The sequence below is a fragment of the Micromesistius poutassou genome (genome assembly GCF_964030765.1).
Source record: "Micromesistius poutassou genome assembly, chromosome: 9".
In the NCBI taxonomy this organism is placed as follows: Eukaryota; Metazoa; Chordata; class Actinopteri; order Gadiformes; family Gadidae; genus Micromesistius; species Micromesistius poutassou.
The window spans coordinates 13,196,479-13,214,472 of NC_140279.1; the positions used below are offsets into that span (position 1 = coordinate 13,196,479).

The window sequence follows — 17,994 nt, forward strand, 5'->3', positions numbered from 1 at the left end:
AGATCAACTTATGTGTGCTGTGAGGTTTTTTGGGAACCGTTTTGCTTTGTCTGCCTGAGCACATGACCATTTCATCCTGACCCATGTCCGTAAGAAACTACTTGTTTGTTTGGGTGTTTTTTCTCTGTTTCTCTCGAACCGCTTACGAAGTACCTTCTACCTCCCAGAAAGAAAAAGGGAAAATAAATAATAATAGCAACAACCTATATATTCGGAGCAAATCTTGACGCAATACTTACAGAACTAAATGAAGTACAATCTAACTTTTTTTTCTTCCAAAAGATAAACCAAAAGAGGAGTGTGTAACTGAGGCAAAGTGAGAGTCAAGCCATTCTGAGGAGAACTTTCGTTCCGTTCCCACAGGGGAACAAATGACAAAGAAATAAATCAAAGAGGGGGGGAAGAGAGGGAGAGCAGTGGAAATATACAGAGCCAGAAGTGTATCTGATCCTGTCTGCTTGCATCTTACCGTTCCGTAAAACAATGCAACAAAAAGGGGGGGGTGGGGGGTGGGGGGGGGGGGGGGGAGTCAACGAAGAACATAGACATCCACGGGTGGAGATGTGCACGCATACACAAGAAACGTTGTCACAGAGAAGATGGGTTTTTTGTATGGACAGATAAGGTAGGTTCATGCAACTGGGGTGGTCAATGTTAGTGTGAGGAGGTGCAAAGGGTACATTTCTCAACAGCACCCCCGGTGGCGGGGAAGGTGCGTTGCATGCAACTGGTGATCTCCGCAGTGACACTGCACTGTCTTGTGGTAGCTCTCCCCCTAACCGGCGGTAAACAAAAATAAAGAGTGAGGTGTGCTTGTTCCAACCCCTTCATCCATGAGGATGGGGAAACGGCCAACAAGCTGCACTGGTAGAAACAGAAAATGTGTTAAAGAAGGTCTCCACACTCTACCACGGCTTTCCCCTGTGACCTCGGCAGTTGGACAGTCCTCCAGCGCAGAAACCACGCAAATTCAACCGAAAGCCACCCACCATTTTGGAAATGAAGACTACATTTTTTGAAACTGTTGAAAGTATATGGTCAATTTATTCATTTATTTGTTTATCAATTTTTCTTCTAATTATTTTTAATTACAAAATTGTGCACACTATGAATTATTTTATGGGGGCTAATTTTCACATTAACAGTGATCTATATTCTACATGGGTGAACTCTGTATGTGCATGTATTTATTTCACAGACAACATCCTTTGCCTGATCATTTATGATAGGTACATGGATTGCAGCCATTAAGCCCATTGTATATCCAGTTATATTGTCTTTGATCTAAGGGCTGACGATGTGAGGAAGCACGATGTAAGCCTTGATGCTCTTTGACACCAAGCTGGCCGTGTTTAAAACCCTGCCATCTCCCAAGTCCCTCAAAACGTTTGAGTGGTTAGGCTATCAGGCTCTGCTTGTGCTGCCCATCCTAGCAGTGGGCACTATGAGCTCATATCTTGTTATTTTTAGCCCGTTCCCTTGAATAATTTAGCGGTGTTATTGCTATGAGAAAAATAACTGTTGTTTGATCTGCTGGGGGCGAGTAAAATGAAATAAAACAAGGTTGGGCTTATGGGAACCATTGCTGGTTCCTGATTGGAGGACTTTTGCTGTCTATCTTGTGAAGATACAGGAGCTCCCTCCCCCCTACTCCATAATCACCATTCAAGAGAGTTCAGTAGAAAGCCATGGTAGTGACAGAGTAGAAATAAACATTTTTTGTGTCTCTTTCACAAGGGAGAAAGTGCACTTGCTGCTGACAAAAAGAAAAGTAGAAGAGATATGAACAGGAGTGAAAGGAAAATTAATAAACTGCAAAAATTATCAGTCCACACAGACTTAATTTTTCGACAATGCTGCATACACTCAAATGTATCTGGCACTGGAAACAAGGTAGAAATATAAGCAAATCAAAAAAGTAAAATGATTCTCACACAAAAAAACTAAAATAAAACTATTTGCAGCTCAAATTCAACCTCGTTTATCCATGTATCAAAAGTTAATTGTGTTAATTTAGTTTGTAATGCAAACTGTTACCTTTGAGTCTCTGCCGGATAAATCATAGACAAAACTAAAAACAAATCAGCAAAACTATTACACCACATTGTATTTGTTCGTTGTGGAAATGCATTGGTTAGGAGAGGCAGAGTACATACAAAATCCAAATCAACTTTGAACGTTGAGCATGTCAACGCAAAACACAATCACTGTTCAACAGTGATGATGCTCTACAATGTTCCGATAGCGACGTAAGATTACAACCTGAAGGAAGAAAGTCACCATTTTGTTAAGCTTTGTTAAACATTCAAAGTACCAACCACAAAAGGGGCGGTCGGTACTTGCGGTACTACATACTTGCTTGCAAGGTCTTCTGGAAAATGTCGTTGGTGAAGGCCCCCAGGCCTTTGTTGGAGATGGCAGCCAAAGCAAAGTAGTACTCGGTGTTTGGACGGAGACCGTCCACCACATAGGAAGACGTGGGCCCAAACGTTTTCTTTATCTGGTTGGGAGAGTAAATGTACATTAATATATATGGGTTGTATGAGCATTTGCCATTGAAATCCAAAAACTACGTAGGCCCTCTCTGTAGACTACCTGAATGTGACCAAAGTTACAAGATCACTATTTTGTCTGTATGACGCGAAGGTGCGTGCGTGAGCAAAGTTAACTATTCCATCAAAACCTGAAAAAACAAATCCTTACTTACAAATCAATCGGACAACCTTTTAGCAAAGAAAAACATTCTCACCAGTATGCCATGACTTCCCTCTTTGTAGCGGAGGTCGTAACTTATGATCCCCTCCCTCTCATAGGCCGGCTCCCAGGTCAGCTCTATGCTGGTGTCCGACACAGCACCGACCTGGAATTTGGTCGGCTGGCCAGGCACTGGCAGACGCAAAAACAATATGTATCATTTGAAAAGTTTGGTATGTTTCCACTGAACACAAGGGGAAGGCCTCGACTGAGGTCAAGGCTATAAAAAATGGCCATCGGTCCAAAGATCATCAGCAAAACAAAGCCAAAACCAGCAGCAACTCATTTTTCACCTTAGGACAAATTCCAACTTCATAAAAGTGTGATAAAAGTTCCTTGCCAATATATTTAGCCATCAATACCCCGTAACAAACAATCAACATGGACCCCTTACCTCCTTGCAGCACTTTGACGTGGATGGGCTCGGAGAAGGGTCCGTCGCCCACCGAGGTGAAGGCCAGCACCTTGATGGTGTAGGTCTCCGACGGCACCAGGCTCTGGATGGTGGTGATCATGCTGTCCTGGACGTTGTGGATCTGCCAGTGTGCCATGGGCTGGGAGTCGTCCATGGTGTAGTACACGCGGTAGCCCTTGATCTGCCCGTTGGGCTCCTCCGGCTCCTCCCAGCGTACCATCATGGTGTTCTGCGAGATGATCCTGGCTTTGACGTTGCGTGGAGGGGAGGCGGGCGCCTGCTCTCCGGTCCGGGTCTCCACGGGTTCGCTGGGGGGTCCTTGGCCGATGGTGTTGAAGGCCGAGACCCGGATCTCGTACTCAGTGTTGGGGTAGAGGCCTCCGATGCTGTAGCGCGTGGTGGTGATGCCATCCATGGTCTCGAACTTGCTCTCCGGGGACTTGGCGCGGTACTGGATGATGTAGTGGGACACGGGGTCGGGGTTGCCAGAGTCCCAGGTGATGGTGACACTGGTGGCGGTGGTTTCAGTCACCTCTGGCGTGCCTGGAGGCTTCGGAAGGGCTGTCGTTGGAGAAGAACCAGTTCACTTAATGAATTTTGCTATAGGACTATAGTATTATAGGACTGTACTATTTTAAGTTTATGTTGCAACATTAAAAAATAACTAAAGTAGATTCACATTACATCACATTTATTGCTTCAGTTTCTTTTGTATAATCGGATCAACCTTTGAGGTTATTTTTTTGCATTGTGTCCATGAAAAATGAAAACATAAAACACAAACAGTGGCCATCTATGTTAGAACCCATAACCGACCCGAAACCAAACTCTAGCCCATATTTGGGATTGAACTCTAAATCATACTTGGGGTTGAACTAAAGCCCTAGTCTGGCTATTGCCAGACCAACCTCAATCGTAGATTGCACGTTGGTCTGGGGAAGCTGCTGTCATTTTCTTCAGCACAAGAGGCGTGATCAACGGGCGGAGTTAAACTGACTCTGTATGCAATTGGCTGCCTGCCATCGCTTCCCTGTCGTCATTGTGTTAAACCAGCCAATAGCAGCCAACACCATACCTAGACTTCAACTCAAGCCCATACCTAGACTTGAACTCCAGCCCATTCCTAGACTTGAACTCCAGCCCATACTTGAGGGGGCTTGAGTTCCCCAGTGAACAACCCCAATCCCCATTCATCCCAATCCGTCTCCGTTGTCTTACACTTGACCGTGATCTGCGCCGTTGCCTCGATGATGCCCAGGCTGCTCATGGCCACGCAGGTGTAGTTGGCCGACTCGCGGACGCTGTCCAGCACCAGGACGTTGCGGCCCACCGGCATCTCGTCCTCGGGCGTCAGATCCTCGGTGTGGAGCATCCACTTGACGTAGGGCATGGGCGAGCCCACTGCCACGCAGGTGATGTTGACACTGCCCCCCGGCATGATCTCCTGGCTGGTGGGCGTGATGGAGAAGCGAGGGGAAACACGCCGGACTGGGAGGAGGAGGCGTGAGGAAGAGGAAGAGGGGAGGGAGGGAGGGAGGCAAGGGAGTCAAAAATAAGGAGAAAAAAGAAAAGAGGTAACAAGAGAGACGGATGAAAATTGACCCTTCTCGGGGATATACGTTAGCGGCTAGCAGCTAATTAGCAGCTGCCTAGCGGCTACAGGGGCAGTTCAACGTGGTAAAAATGTGAACTGAAATGCAACAGAAAATTAAATAAAGGAAGACTAGACTTTTCAAAAATATAGAAATAATGAGAAGGAACTAAACTAACAAAAACTGCTTCAACAACAATATATAGAGATTGACAGTAAAGCAACGATTCATAGCAACAAGGTTCCATTGACCAAAATTTGACCCATCACAGCACAATTAAAGACACAAAAATCTATTATGAGTTTCTCATCTTTGGAACTGAAACTGCTGGCATACGTTTTAACTACGGCAATGATCACTGCCACACCGAGGAGAGTGTGGCTGTGGTAACGGCCATGTGATAAACACATATCACATAAGGCCAACATGGTAACCTGTCACTTCCTGCGCTCCCAGGCATGAATACCCAATCAGGAGAGAGACTGTTACAGGCTCCACCCACGACACAGGAAGTATGGGGTTACAAGGCTTAAGCTCATAATGGTCGCTATTGTCTCGCTTACATTGCATTCTAGAATGCAAATTTCATGGGGAGGCAGCACCCCCTGTGGCCTGCTACTACCTAGGAACGACTAAAGATGAGAAACTTTAATCAGATTTTTGTGGTTAAAGGGTAGATCCACTGGACAAAGCCTGTTTAAGATCTCACACGGTTCCATTGACAGATGCAGCTATCAGATTCACAGACAGCATGCATAGATAGACCGAGGTAAACCGGGTAAAACGATAACAAAACCAGAGATTAAAAAACTGAGATAAAATGCATAGAAGAATATAACTGAAGGATCGCTAGCATGCCCAGACAAGAGACGATTGGAGAGGAGAGGAGAGATACAGGTGGGAGGATAGAGCACCTTACGGAAAAGGAAAAAAGAGAGACAGAGGTAGAGCGAGAGAGAGAGCGAGAGAGAGAGCTGGAGAGAAAGCCAGAGAGTAGGAGACAGAAAGAGAGACAGAGAGAAGAGAGGGAGGGTGGGGTTGGGAGATGGGGTAGGAGGGGGGGGTAACCCACTTCAATGCTGTGTAAGCTTTTTCCAGCCAATGTGACAAAATTTGGCATTTTGCACATTGTCACATCGCAGTCCCGGTTAACACAAAATAATTATAGAGAAACAAAGTGTGTGTGTGTCTAGGAGAAGTACAGAGAGAGAGAGAGAGAGAGAGAGAGAGAGAGAGAGAGAGAGAGAGAGAGATCTGTTGTAGTCATAGCTACAGTCAACCATTTGAGAGAGATCAACAGAATCAAGAACAACAGGAAGTAGAAAGATAAAGGCGGGGAGGAGATATAGGTTTACAGAGAGAGAGAGGGAGAGGGATGGCAATCAAGAGAGAGAGAGACAGCAAGGAGTTCCACACCGGAGGAGTTGATGAGGAGTAAAGTGTGGAAGAGAATCTGAGAATGGGTTTTGGACAGAGAGGAGAAATTAGGTGAGGTGTGTCTGTGAGTATACATATGTGGGTTCTTCTGTTGATTTCGACTGTATGGCTGCGTGATCATGCGTGTTAAAAGTATGTCAGGGTTAGAGGTCTGTGAGACTATGAGTCAATACCAAACGGTGTGTACGTTTGTGTGTGTCCTCATTGGAGGCATGCAAAGAAAAACCAGGAAAAAGAGAGGAGATAAGAGGAGCCCAGGAAAGAAAAAAAACAATGAATGAAGGCAGACAAGAGGGACAGACTGACTGACTGAGGGACAGACGGACCAACTAGACCAGGGATACAAAGGCGAGGGAACAAAAAAAAGGAAGGACCAGGCAGCCAGACAGACGGACAGGATGGCAGATGTGCAGACGGACACACACACGCGGATGGTGAAGTGGACATACGACACAGAGGGGAATGATGGAGGGGTTAGGGTGGGGGTGGTGGTGGTGGGGGGAGGGTGGGAAGCGGGGGGAGGGGGGAGGGAAGGGGTAGAGGGTGGAAGTGGGAAGAGAATAGGGAGACTGTGGTTTTTTGGACCAAAAGAAAAGGAAGACCATGACTCAAAGTGGGTCTGGATGTCTCTCACACTGGGGCTTAAAGTCAAGAGTCGGGGTCCCCTCCCGGACACTGCATTTCGGTGTCGGCGGGGCCCGGGCGTGTTGTTGGCGGGTGAGGGAAAGGGGAGTCGAGCTGAGTGGTGATTGGAGGGGAAGGGGTTTGGACTAGGTTGAGGATAGAGGAAGTTGGGAGGAGGGTCAGGGCTACTAATAGGGAGCATTCACAAAGAATACCGTGTCGATCCAAATGGGATTCATACAATCATCGCAATGGACACATTTGACCAATACCAACAAGTAGGGGTTAAAGAAAAGTCACCTAGGAAACATGGTGGATGTTTGACTGGCCACTGACTTGAGCATGCAGTATACTCATGACTACACCATATCAAGCCAACATGGCGAGAGCATTCAAAAGGCCCCTCGACCGTCACATTTTCTTCTTCTTTCTCAACAAAACTGAACATGCATCATCAGTGTCCTCTCTTCCACCAGCGATGGCTATTTCTGCTCCTAACTTTGGCCTGGGCAAAACAGACGTCTATTATGCGGATATAGTATCTGACAATGAATCTCTTTCGTCTGTGTAGACACGGGATCTAACTATATTGGCAACACAAAGGCCACTTGATGTTTAAAAGTGGCACTTTTAGGGTCCAGATTAAGTTAAAAAAAAATAGGGGCTTTAAAAATACCAAAAAAACACACATTGAAAGCTTCAGACTGTCATGCAATTTTGAGGGATGACCTTCATTAATGAATCAATGAATAACGATGTTTAATGATATAGCTAGCCAATACGAATGTACCTGATTAAAAAATAATAAGTTCTATTTCCTGTCTGAAAAAAGTGCCTAACCAGACAACACAGGTGAAAGGGCAGCCAGTTCCTCACAGGGACATGCATGGGCGTGGCTGTGGCATGACATATGACATAAACAGGTCAGGTGGTGCTCCCTGATCCACATGGGCAGACACAAGAAAACCAACACCATTAAAAATGTCACCCAAGACCTTCAAAGCATGCCACTCATTCCCAACTCTGGCATCATCTCAGACACTCACACACCATTAAACAGAACGGAAAAAAAAGAAAGGAAATGAAGCCAAACAAGATCCACACATACTATTGCTGAACAACAGACAGCACCAAAGCGATCCAGCTGTGTTCAACAAACGGATGGGACATCGAAGCTATTAGATGTTTTTATTGTTTTCCCAGCTATTGTTCCTCTCAGTTGATTTCTTAATTTTTTCAATCCAAATTCAAAGTTTGAACACTTATGAGAGGCCGATCAATCAGGTTGTTGGTGGTAAAATCAGGCCAAATCAGGTCAGCCCTTTCCAATCTAGGCGTGTCTGGTGGTCCTTTCCTGGACCAGGGGCCAATGGACCGGGAGCTGCAGTGGCTGAGTGAATGAGGTATCCCACAGGATAGTTCCTCTCACCTTCGAGTCTCAACTCCACCAGGTTCAGCATGAGGACTAAAGACTACTGACACCAACCAATCAAGTCCATTGACCAAAAATACATTCAAGGATTTGCTAAACAATCACGTTAATGATCTAAAAGATATTTAAAAATGAGGAGAGTTGCATCGCATGCCTTGCGTTTTTTGTACAGTTTTGAAACTCCAAGTTTGCTTTGAATAAAATCAAATTGGTCACGGCAAAAATCCACATTTGACCTTAATAGCTGCAATATGGATCTGCCCGCTCGGTCTACCCGGTCGAGACTGTTGCAATGCTTCCACTCTCGATCTCGTTCTTAACGCCCAATTTCCTAAACATCCCTGTGATTGGATGCCTACTCCATTCCATTACTATTTCCTGTTCCTTCACCAAATTATACTGTTCTAAGAAGACTTAAAGCCACAGTGACAATTACCGGCATAACCATATTACACAGCCGTTCCATCTTGTACTAGCCTGGCTTCATTAGAGTGAAGGATTTGGAGCCTAAGGACATATTTAAACTCCATTACTGATATCTTGTGGCAAATTCAATCTAATTGACTCGAGTACGATTGATTGCATATCACATCTAAACATCCCAATGCGTCTTCTTGCAGTGGCGATAAATAAAACTGTGACAGTATAAGTGTGCATACCTATTACAGCCTGTTAACAACAAACCAAGAAACACAAGAGAATCCCAATTGCATGGACACGCTCCTCATTCACAGAGACCAGTAGCCCAGGGCCGTTGGAACACAGAGTCAAAACAAACCCAAATCATGGACCATCGTCAAGTTTTTGGACGTACAAATTTAGCAATCTTGTTTCAAGCCCCAATGTGGTGAGAAAGACAATTCAAGAAGCCTTTACAGTGGGTCGAAGTGAAAAGCGGTCAAGAGAGAATGCCAGAGTACTGCACTAGCTCTACTCGTGGGTGGGTTATCGTGGTGGGAGTTGTGTCGAAAAAACAAAGAGGTCAGAAGGCGGACATTATCTGCCATTTTGGTGAGGGCAGACTCTGCTGACCCAAAATGAAGGGGGGGAAAGCCAAAATAATGTGCAGCCTTTAGAGTCACCTTGAAGCTGAGATTACACCCTCTAGCCCCCTGAGGACAAAGGCCCGCTATAGAGATTCCTTAGTCACACTTGCGGGGTGAGGGGCCTGGGGCATTTACATATAAACCACGGGGGTCAGCCCGCCTTTGCACACCGTGGTTGCGGCAATGCTTTAACAGTCTCTATGGGTACCTCATCAAAATGGAAATGAGTACCTAAAGGAATCTTACTGGAAATATGGCAGAGGAATCTTGACGGAGGAAAACAGTAGATTTAGAGGGGGATTGACCGGTGTGTGTTTATCCTAGGGTCTGAAGTACGGTGGTCAAGCAAACTGAATAAACCTACAGCAGTTACGCATGTACCTTCACAGTATTGTATTGGGGAACCTGATCAGTTGGATTAGAAAAGGCAGTGGAAAAATATATTTGCATTCAAGTAGAAGGTGAAGTGAGAGGGAAAATGAATACCGCTTTGATACCAATTGGAGTCAAGTGCTCCTTGAGAAAAAAACATCTAATAGGGATGGAAGTAGCGTTGGCCAGTAGGAAAAAATAAGGTGTAATCTAGCTTTCTTTCCCAACGTCACACACAAATGCAGAGCATGACATGCAAGCATATTCAAAATCAGACAGGCATCGTTGTAAGAAAGGTAGGCATGCACGTGCATTTCTCTCAGGCCAGTCTTTCTGATCATTCTGATACACCTCCATGTGTTAACAACTGGTTTGTCGAGAACAAAGGGGTGTGTGTCAACTGTTCTTGATGTTATGTCTGATTGAAGTTGTGGGTTTTGTGTTTGATGCTTGATGTGAAAATGTCGTCATATTGTACTTCCTATATCGTCATTCATCCTCACAAGGCAATCCACTACTAGCTGGTTCTGTCCCCAATGGACCACATCTACAAAGAAATATATTAAGGGTAAATGGTTTGGCTGTGTTCTTTTTTCTTTCTATGAACAGTGGCAACATGTATCACCAGTTCCACATTACACACACTCATCAGCCTCTCGCTACAAGTATTGGACACGCCTCAATGCGCCCCTGGATATGAATATATAGAGCTTTCCAAAGAAAACATATTCATGACTTCATCAAAGCAGCTAAGTAATGGAAAACACATAGGTGTTCATTGCCCTCACGTACATGAGATTCCACATGGGGCTGGTTCAACCTAATATAATCCTGGGAAAATCTTCTGCAACGTTTTTGTTGGAATGCCTCAAGTTTTGGGACAGACACAATTACAGTGAAAATCAACAAGCAGTGCTATGATTAATTTGGCATGCCCTACTTCAAATGACAAACAGCCCTTATGCTTCTACTCCGTAGTGTAATTTGTACAGCCAATACCCAGGTCAAATCCAGCTAGTGATCATACAAAACATGTCCACTTTTGGTCTTATTGTGTGGGAATGAACAACAAAGCGCCACTAGTCAGACAAGGCTTCCCTTCCACTAGAATATAAAGGGCATCAATGTGTGCAGCCACTAAGAAACTTTGACTGGAAAGTCAAAGCCATGATGTTAATATTGATCTGGGGGCATGCCGTAATGGCCGAGTGAAATCACCAATGAAACAGGTATTGACGAATAGTGTCCTCTATGTAGATATATATGTGTGTGTGTGTGTGTGTGTGTGTGTGTGTGTGTGTGTGTGTGTGTGTGTGTGTGTTTGAGAAAGAGGGAACATTTGGTTGTACATAAGATGGCAGAAAGACCGTCTGTATTCACACAGATTTTCCTTTTAGCATTCACATTCATATCTTCATGGCTCAAGAAGCAAGAGAAACATCATTGAAAAGGGAAAAGAAAATTATCAATGAATAAATCAGGAGAGAATTTAGTTTTTCTTAAAAATGTAAAACAAGGAAAGGAAAATAACTGAAGGGAAACTATAAACACAAAAAAGTTACACAAAACGACAAAGTCACAAGACAAACTTAGAAATAAAAGGAAAAGTTTGAGGTGGTGAATCTACGAAAGGAGAGAGGAACGGAATAGAAACTCATGGAGAAAAACTCAGGGAAAAATGCACCAACACGAAAAGAACAACAACCACCATCACCATACACACGGACAGAAAACCACGGCCAAAGGGGTTCTCTACAGGCATGCAAGCGCAGTTACATTCTCCCATCATGCAATGGGTCAAACCAGGTTATTTTCACGTGCAGGGTTTTCATAACAAAACATGCAAGAAAAGCCTTTCAGTGCAGCAGCAATACCAAAGGATGCAGAAGAAAAGGCCCCACAATGCAAACATAAAGTAAATGTACAAGACCCAAGCTAATCGGGCTTGCTTTCATAATTTCTTCTAAGGAATCAAAAGAAAAAAAAAGTACTTTTTTCTTTCATAGTCATTTAGCAGTTTTGATTAAATCGCTGCAATTGGAAGCTATTCAAATTGATGAATGAATCGAGATCTGTTATACAGCTATTTTCCTTCTTTTTTTTCAAACATGTTGATTTTTCTTATTTGACTTTTGACTGGGTTAAAAAAAGTGAAAAAGAAAAAAAACACACCAACCTTCTCGAAGCTCTGAGGGATGTAAAGGGGTTGATGCAGAACACAATGACATGAGGAGAAGAGAAAAATAGGGGAAACACAGAGAGAGTAAAAAAAGCCACCTCATGGTGTTTAGGCTGCAGCTGCCTGTCCCTCATCTATACCCCCCCCCCCCCCCCCCCGCCACCCCCCCAACCAAGCCCTCTTTTTCCTGTTTCCAGACCCCCAGCTCTCGAAGTCCTGTACACTGGCCTGGCCCAAGCTCTAACCCTTCCCACCTCCCTCCTCTACGCCAACTCTTAAATAATCAAAACCAATCAGAAAGAACAGAAGACAAACAAACAAACAGAAAATGAAAGTAAAACAACCCCATAGGCTGCCACTGGAGCTAGAGCAATCATAGAATAATAACTCTTCAACCTTTTCAAAAGCTCATTATGGCCACAAGGAGATGCTCCCGTCGGACCATACTGTTTTTTTTTTTTTTTGATAAGAAACCAAAGTCAACGTAAAAATAAAGCAAGAAAACTAATGACTGAAATAAAAATTTAAAATAAGGACACAGTTTGAGCTGAAATTAGGAGCTGCAGTTTAAGAAAGTGCCATTAGGTCTAGAAATCCAATTATTAGAGTAGTAGAATAAGTATTAGAAGTAGAAAAAGGTATTCCAATTTGAAAAAATCGGGTTTAAGATTTAAATTATTCCATGAAAGGTTATCCTTACTACAGCTGCTAATCTCAAATGTGCAATTTGCTTTGTGAAGAAAACATAGTCAACATCAAATATCAGAATTGATCGACGTTCACTGACGACAGACAAAAGATTGACACCAGGAAACAAGGGTGTGTTTGGACCCTGAAAATGTAGCGCGATACCCGCGAAAAAAGATCCCACTTCCTGACACTCTAGTGGGTACGTCTGGGACTACAAGGCAGTGGCCAAGCAGCGATCAGGGCAGAGTGTCTCCCTCACTATTATGATAAAGATCCTACCAACGGTTACAGTGTGCCCAATTATGTGCTATTTAATAACCTGAGAGAAGCTCATTTGTCTCTTCCACTCTGTGCCGGAGCAAGGTGGACGGTTCGGAATGGAAACCTTTTGAGGTTCCCCTGATCTCCCCCTCTTGTTGGGGGGGGGCAAGTGGCTCCATTAATACGGATGACGTCTCCGTCAGTTCCTGAGCAATTGCTCGTCTTCTTCGCCATCCATTTTGTTTTCTCACAGAGAGCTCATTTGTTTTCGTCCTGGCCCTGGCTAGTTCACGAGCCACATTAATGGCAATATTATTAATAAAGTAAAAACTCCCTGACCCATTTTTTTTATATTACCAGGGCATTGAATTATTTATCAGGAAACAAAAGTTATTTGGTACACAGCAGCAGAAACAAGCTGATGCAGAGGCATCATTTTTTAATATGCACAACATAAATAATACATGTTGAAAATGCATATGCCTCAATTTATTAGCACTCCCTTTTCACTGGGAGTATGTTGGGCGTTCGAGGGAGAGAGTCAGTGGGCTTCTGCATTCGCTCCCTCTGTTATTGAGGATCCTAATATATCCTGAAACCCAATGTTTATGACTAACATATTGCAGACTTTTTAAAAAGCCCTTTACAGAATATTTCACCAAAGCAGTGGTGACAGGATATAATGGATAAAGATTCCCAATTTATATTTTCTTTGACTAAACTTTGAGATATGCTAGGCATTCACAATTTTTTAAACATTTCTTATTTTCGATTCGGTTTTAAGTCCTGACCGCTGAAACCAACCCACGGAGGGTGGTACTCGATTTTGATTGGTGGGCTCTAACGACTTGGCCACTCGATCAAAATCGACACTTACCGTTGCGTTCTTGTACCTGAAAAGAGCAAACCCTAAACCATTGAATGAGGTCTGAGAAGACTCTCAAAGGGTGATTGTAAACCTTGACACAGGGTGGGGGGAGGGGGGTGGGGGGGGGTAGGGGGTTGGGGGTGGGGGGGTGATCTTATTGGTCAAACATTTAAAAGGCGTCTGATACGGTCAAGACATACGGCTCGATGAGCTACGCATTTCCTTCCGAGCGAGTAGGGGAGGGCATTGAAAGAAACAACATGGAGGATGACATCATAACAGAGAACAACGTTAGTCGGTCAATATTATAGTAGCTGGCAAATTCCCGAAAGCGTTACATATCAGGTTACATGAACGGACAACAAAAGCTGCTAGCAACGTTAAAGAGACTCAATCTTACTTCTTGTTTCTTCGAGCAGAAAACAAACAAGGATACAGGCAACTGTTATTGGTTAAAAGTCGACACACAGAGTTAAACGTCGGCCGTTGTTAACATTCTTAGTCAGAACATTTGGACATTGGGTTCAGGTTTATCATAATCTCTTTTTTTGCTGCCTTGCTCGGCGGGTCCCGGGTTGCTCCCTACCTCGCACATAAAGGTTAGCGGGGGACGAGTAGCGCACGCCTTCCACGTTAGACGCCACGCACTCGTACTTCCCCTGGTCCGTCTCCTCGCTGTTCTCAATCTGCAGGGCCCCTGGGAGTCAAACCATCAAACAAGACAAGAGATGGAGACGAGGGGGAGGAGGAGGAGGAGGAGGGGGAGGTGTGGGGGGCACAGAGGTACATGACAACACAAAAAGAGAGAGAAAGACAGAGAGAAAGAGGAAGAAAGCAGAGAGAGAGGAAGAGAAAGTGATTTAGTAATTTTGTAATGGCAACGGCACAGCAGGTCACACATTTTTCATCAATATATCCGCAGGTTCACCGCTTTATTTAAAGAGTTTCTCGCTGTAAGGGTAACATTTATTGACCGGACACATGGCGACTCCTCCGGACAAGCCTGTACTGAGGATTAAGGGTGAGGAGGGGTGTCGAAAAAATAAAATATGTTGAATGGATGAGTGAATACATGAATGAATGAAGGGATTAACGAGGGGGGAATGAATGAATAAATGCATGAAAGGCTGGACCGGTGAAAATTTGAATGATGAGATTAACTGATGCACACATCAAGATGGACGCCTCGTCCTCTCATTGGACATGGGCATACTGTATGTCCTCACAGAGAGAGAGGTGAGGTGAGGGACGCAACGAAACGCTGCAATGCGATTAGCAGTCTGGTCCTTGTGCAGCATTGGCCTAGGGAGGGCCTGTGTGTCAAGCAAGAAGGGAGAGAGCACCGGGGGTGCCTGGGAAAACCTGGGGATGCGCGGTTCATTGGTTCACGTCCGAGGCTAACTAGTGAGTAGCAGCGAGCCACTGCCTAGCGCAGTCGCGTGGCCCCTCCTCGCTAGCCCGCAGCCAAAAGGACCGCTTACTGTGCAGTCACTACTCATCGTCCATGAGCAGAGATCTGGTTGTTGCATAATGGATGAACGCATAAGAGGGGAGGAAACACGCTTAATTCCAGATCAGGGGCGGCGATGTTTACCAGTGATTTTTCACTATCATTGTATTTTTACTTTTAGTTTGTGTTGCGTGCGGTTGTGTTTTTTTTGTGTTGTTCCAATTCATGTGCAAGCATGATGCCATTCCGGCAATTCTGCCAATGCTTGACTCTTAGTTTATGGTTTGCTTTTCTCCGCTCCCTGCCAAAGTACACAATAGCTAAATAATTAAACCTGGGGCAGTTGAGGCGGTAGTTGGTTTGAGGTACAAAAAAAACAACAACAACCACAGTGCGGGCAGCTCACTAAAAGCCTGGCGCTTGGTGATGACATCATCAGGGCTGGGACCCCCTCACGCCACGGCTCGCTAACGTCCCACCAGGACACGTGGATACGTCGTATACACGTAGCTGCAGCCTGTCCCATCGCGGTGTAGCGAGGGGGAACTAATGATGCACACTGTAGTACAGGACCCCCATTCCCCCAGTATAACAGCTCCTCTCCTGTAGCACAACGCAGCTGAGGCCACTGAGCCCAGTAATTATGATCTGAAGTCAGGCATTCAGAGCACTGAGCAGCGCGCCAAACCTCCAGTGTGTTCCCCTAATTGTCTGCTCGTAATTAGTCCTATTTTGCGTGTTTAAGAAGGCATGACAATCGGAATGACGCAAATGAACATGATTAGATCTGAACTCAGATCTTCCTTCATTCTCACCTATAGCTTTGAAAACCGATGCAGTGTTGAATCACTCGTTTTAGAAAATCATCAATAACTACACTAATTCAATCAGGGTTAGTCTAGTGGTTTAGGGTTTTTGATTCCCCACCAACGTTTTCTGGGTCTGAGACCACAGTCTACATTGAGAGCAATGAATAACCTTTACCTGCTCGTAAATGGCATGCATCTATTAGAAAACCAATTAGTGTCCCTTTGGATAAAAGACAAAGTAGAACAATTCCAAGAGCAATCCAATAATATGTTGATTTATAAGTAGGCTACACCAGGCCATTTAAAATATTATAATACCAATATTGCTATTGCCATTCTTTGAACAACCAATAATAATCAACATCAGATCTACTTTGTTAGGTGCAAATCTTGTGGGGATGGGGCAAATTATGGCTGTGCACTAGTAGTTTGCTCTGTTCTCTGTTCACTATACTAACCAATCCATACCCATACATCCATGATTATGTTATGTGAGTTAAATGACGTTTCAAACAGGCTAGAATGCTAAGTCGTCGGCTATTCAGTCGGTGCTTGGGTCAGACCCTTCTCTGTGAGGCCTCTCCTCGCCAGAAATACACAGCTTCATCTCAGCCGATCACGATATTCACACTATCACGTCTCCCCTTTTCCTTTTGTTTCTCTTGGAAATAAAAATAAAGCTTGCGCTAATCTCTGTTCCCGGTGGGGGTGCGGGGGGTTCAGTAGCTGCCAGGTCGCTGGTGAATAATGCGCGACGTGAATAAGCCTCACCTTACAGGCGCAGGTGTCGTGCGCGCTACGTGGGCGCCAGAGGGACCTGGCTCGGATCCGTTTAATGTGTGCTGTGCCACAGTGGCAGGTGGTCTGGAGCGTGCTCAGACACCGCTGGTCCCCTCCCAACCCCGCCGCCCCCCCTCGCCCCCTCAAAGCCACCACCAATGGGGTTTGAAAGCTCACAACAATGACCAAAGCGAGGAGTCTGGATCCAGCGGCCCCCGGAGTGGGGGGTGGTTCTAGAATATTCTGCCAGGAGATCCTTGGTCTCAGAACCTCGCCTGAATATTTAGCAGACTGAATTCATTGTGTATCTGAACTTATATTTAGATGACTATGATACCCGGTGGAGGGACTATGAGCCTAGACTCGGTGGAACTTGTTTTTTAGTAAATTGCAGATTTATTCAGACTTTGCAAAACCGCCATCGGGCGTTTGTGTTTTTTTCGCTTTGATTTGTGCTCATGTTTCATTCCTGATCATCATTCAGTTGTGATCAATGTCTTGATTGTAACGATTATTCCCCCAAAACAATCCCAGAGATACACAATCCCTTCAAGGTGTATCCCTACCTTTCTAATGAACACTTCAACATCGAGAAAACACTTACTTACCAAGCAGCATCCAACTCTACTGCATAAACAATGACTCAAGCCATAGCGGGGAGCTCTGCCCCTCTCTCTCTCTCTCCTGGATGGAGACTGTTTGCCTGGCAGTGTATAAGCAGTAGCAGTTCATTCCCTGCTGGTTCAACAGCACCCCTCCAACCCGCTGCCCCTCTCCCTACCCCCATTATTTCAAAGGGGGTCTTTGAAGAACACAGCCAGCCTCGTTAATGAGCCAGTACGAGAGGGAGAGAGAGGGAGAGGGAGAGGGAGAGGGGGGAGAGGGGGAGAGGGAGAGAGAGAGAGAGAGAGGGAGAGAGGGAGAGAGAGAGGGAGAGAGATAGAGAGGTAGAGAGAGAGAGAGGGGGAGAGGGGGAGAGAAGGGGAAGACAGAGACAGGAAGAAATTCGGGGACAGATGAAAGGAGTTCGGGGAATGAGAGTGAGGGCAAGAGGAGGAAGAGGAGGAGGAGAGAGTCCTCAGGAAAGTCTATATACACAAAACTCAAGTTGTTTTTATACTATTCTCCTTGTCTGCCTCCATTATCAGACTGGCTGGCTGGCATATAAACAGCCTGACAATGCTTTACAAAGCCTGCCAACCGACACTTTTTTATACTTCTGAAAAGGAGTGTGACATGTAAAATGTAAGCCATTTTACTGTGTGTTTATAAACTAATTTGAAGC

At 44.9% G+C, this 17,994-nt stretch overlaps 1 protein-coding gene across 1 annotated transcript in view; it reads right to left on the minus strand.

The window, feature by feature from the left end:
- ptprsa (protein tyrosine phosphatase receptor type Sa) overlaps positions 1–17,994 on the minus strand; it is a gene marked incomplete at its 5' end in the record, with an annotated part of 95,568 nt that overhangs the window by 63,726 nt on the left and 13,848 nt on the right. Inside the window, 5 exons of the mRNA XM_084472913.1 lie at positions 2,356–2,500; positions 2,750–2,886; positions 3,149–3,730; positions 4,388–4,657; positions 14,257–14,367. Of these exons, the coding sequence (XP_084329039.1) occupies positions 2,356–2,500; positions 2,750–2,886; positions 3,149–3,730; positions 4,388–4,657; positions 14,257–14,367 (1,245 nt within the window). The remainder of the gene's footprint in view (positions 1–2,355; positions 2,501–2,749; positions 2,887–3,148; positions 3,731–4,387; positions 4,658–14,256; positions 14,368–17,994) is intronic.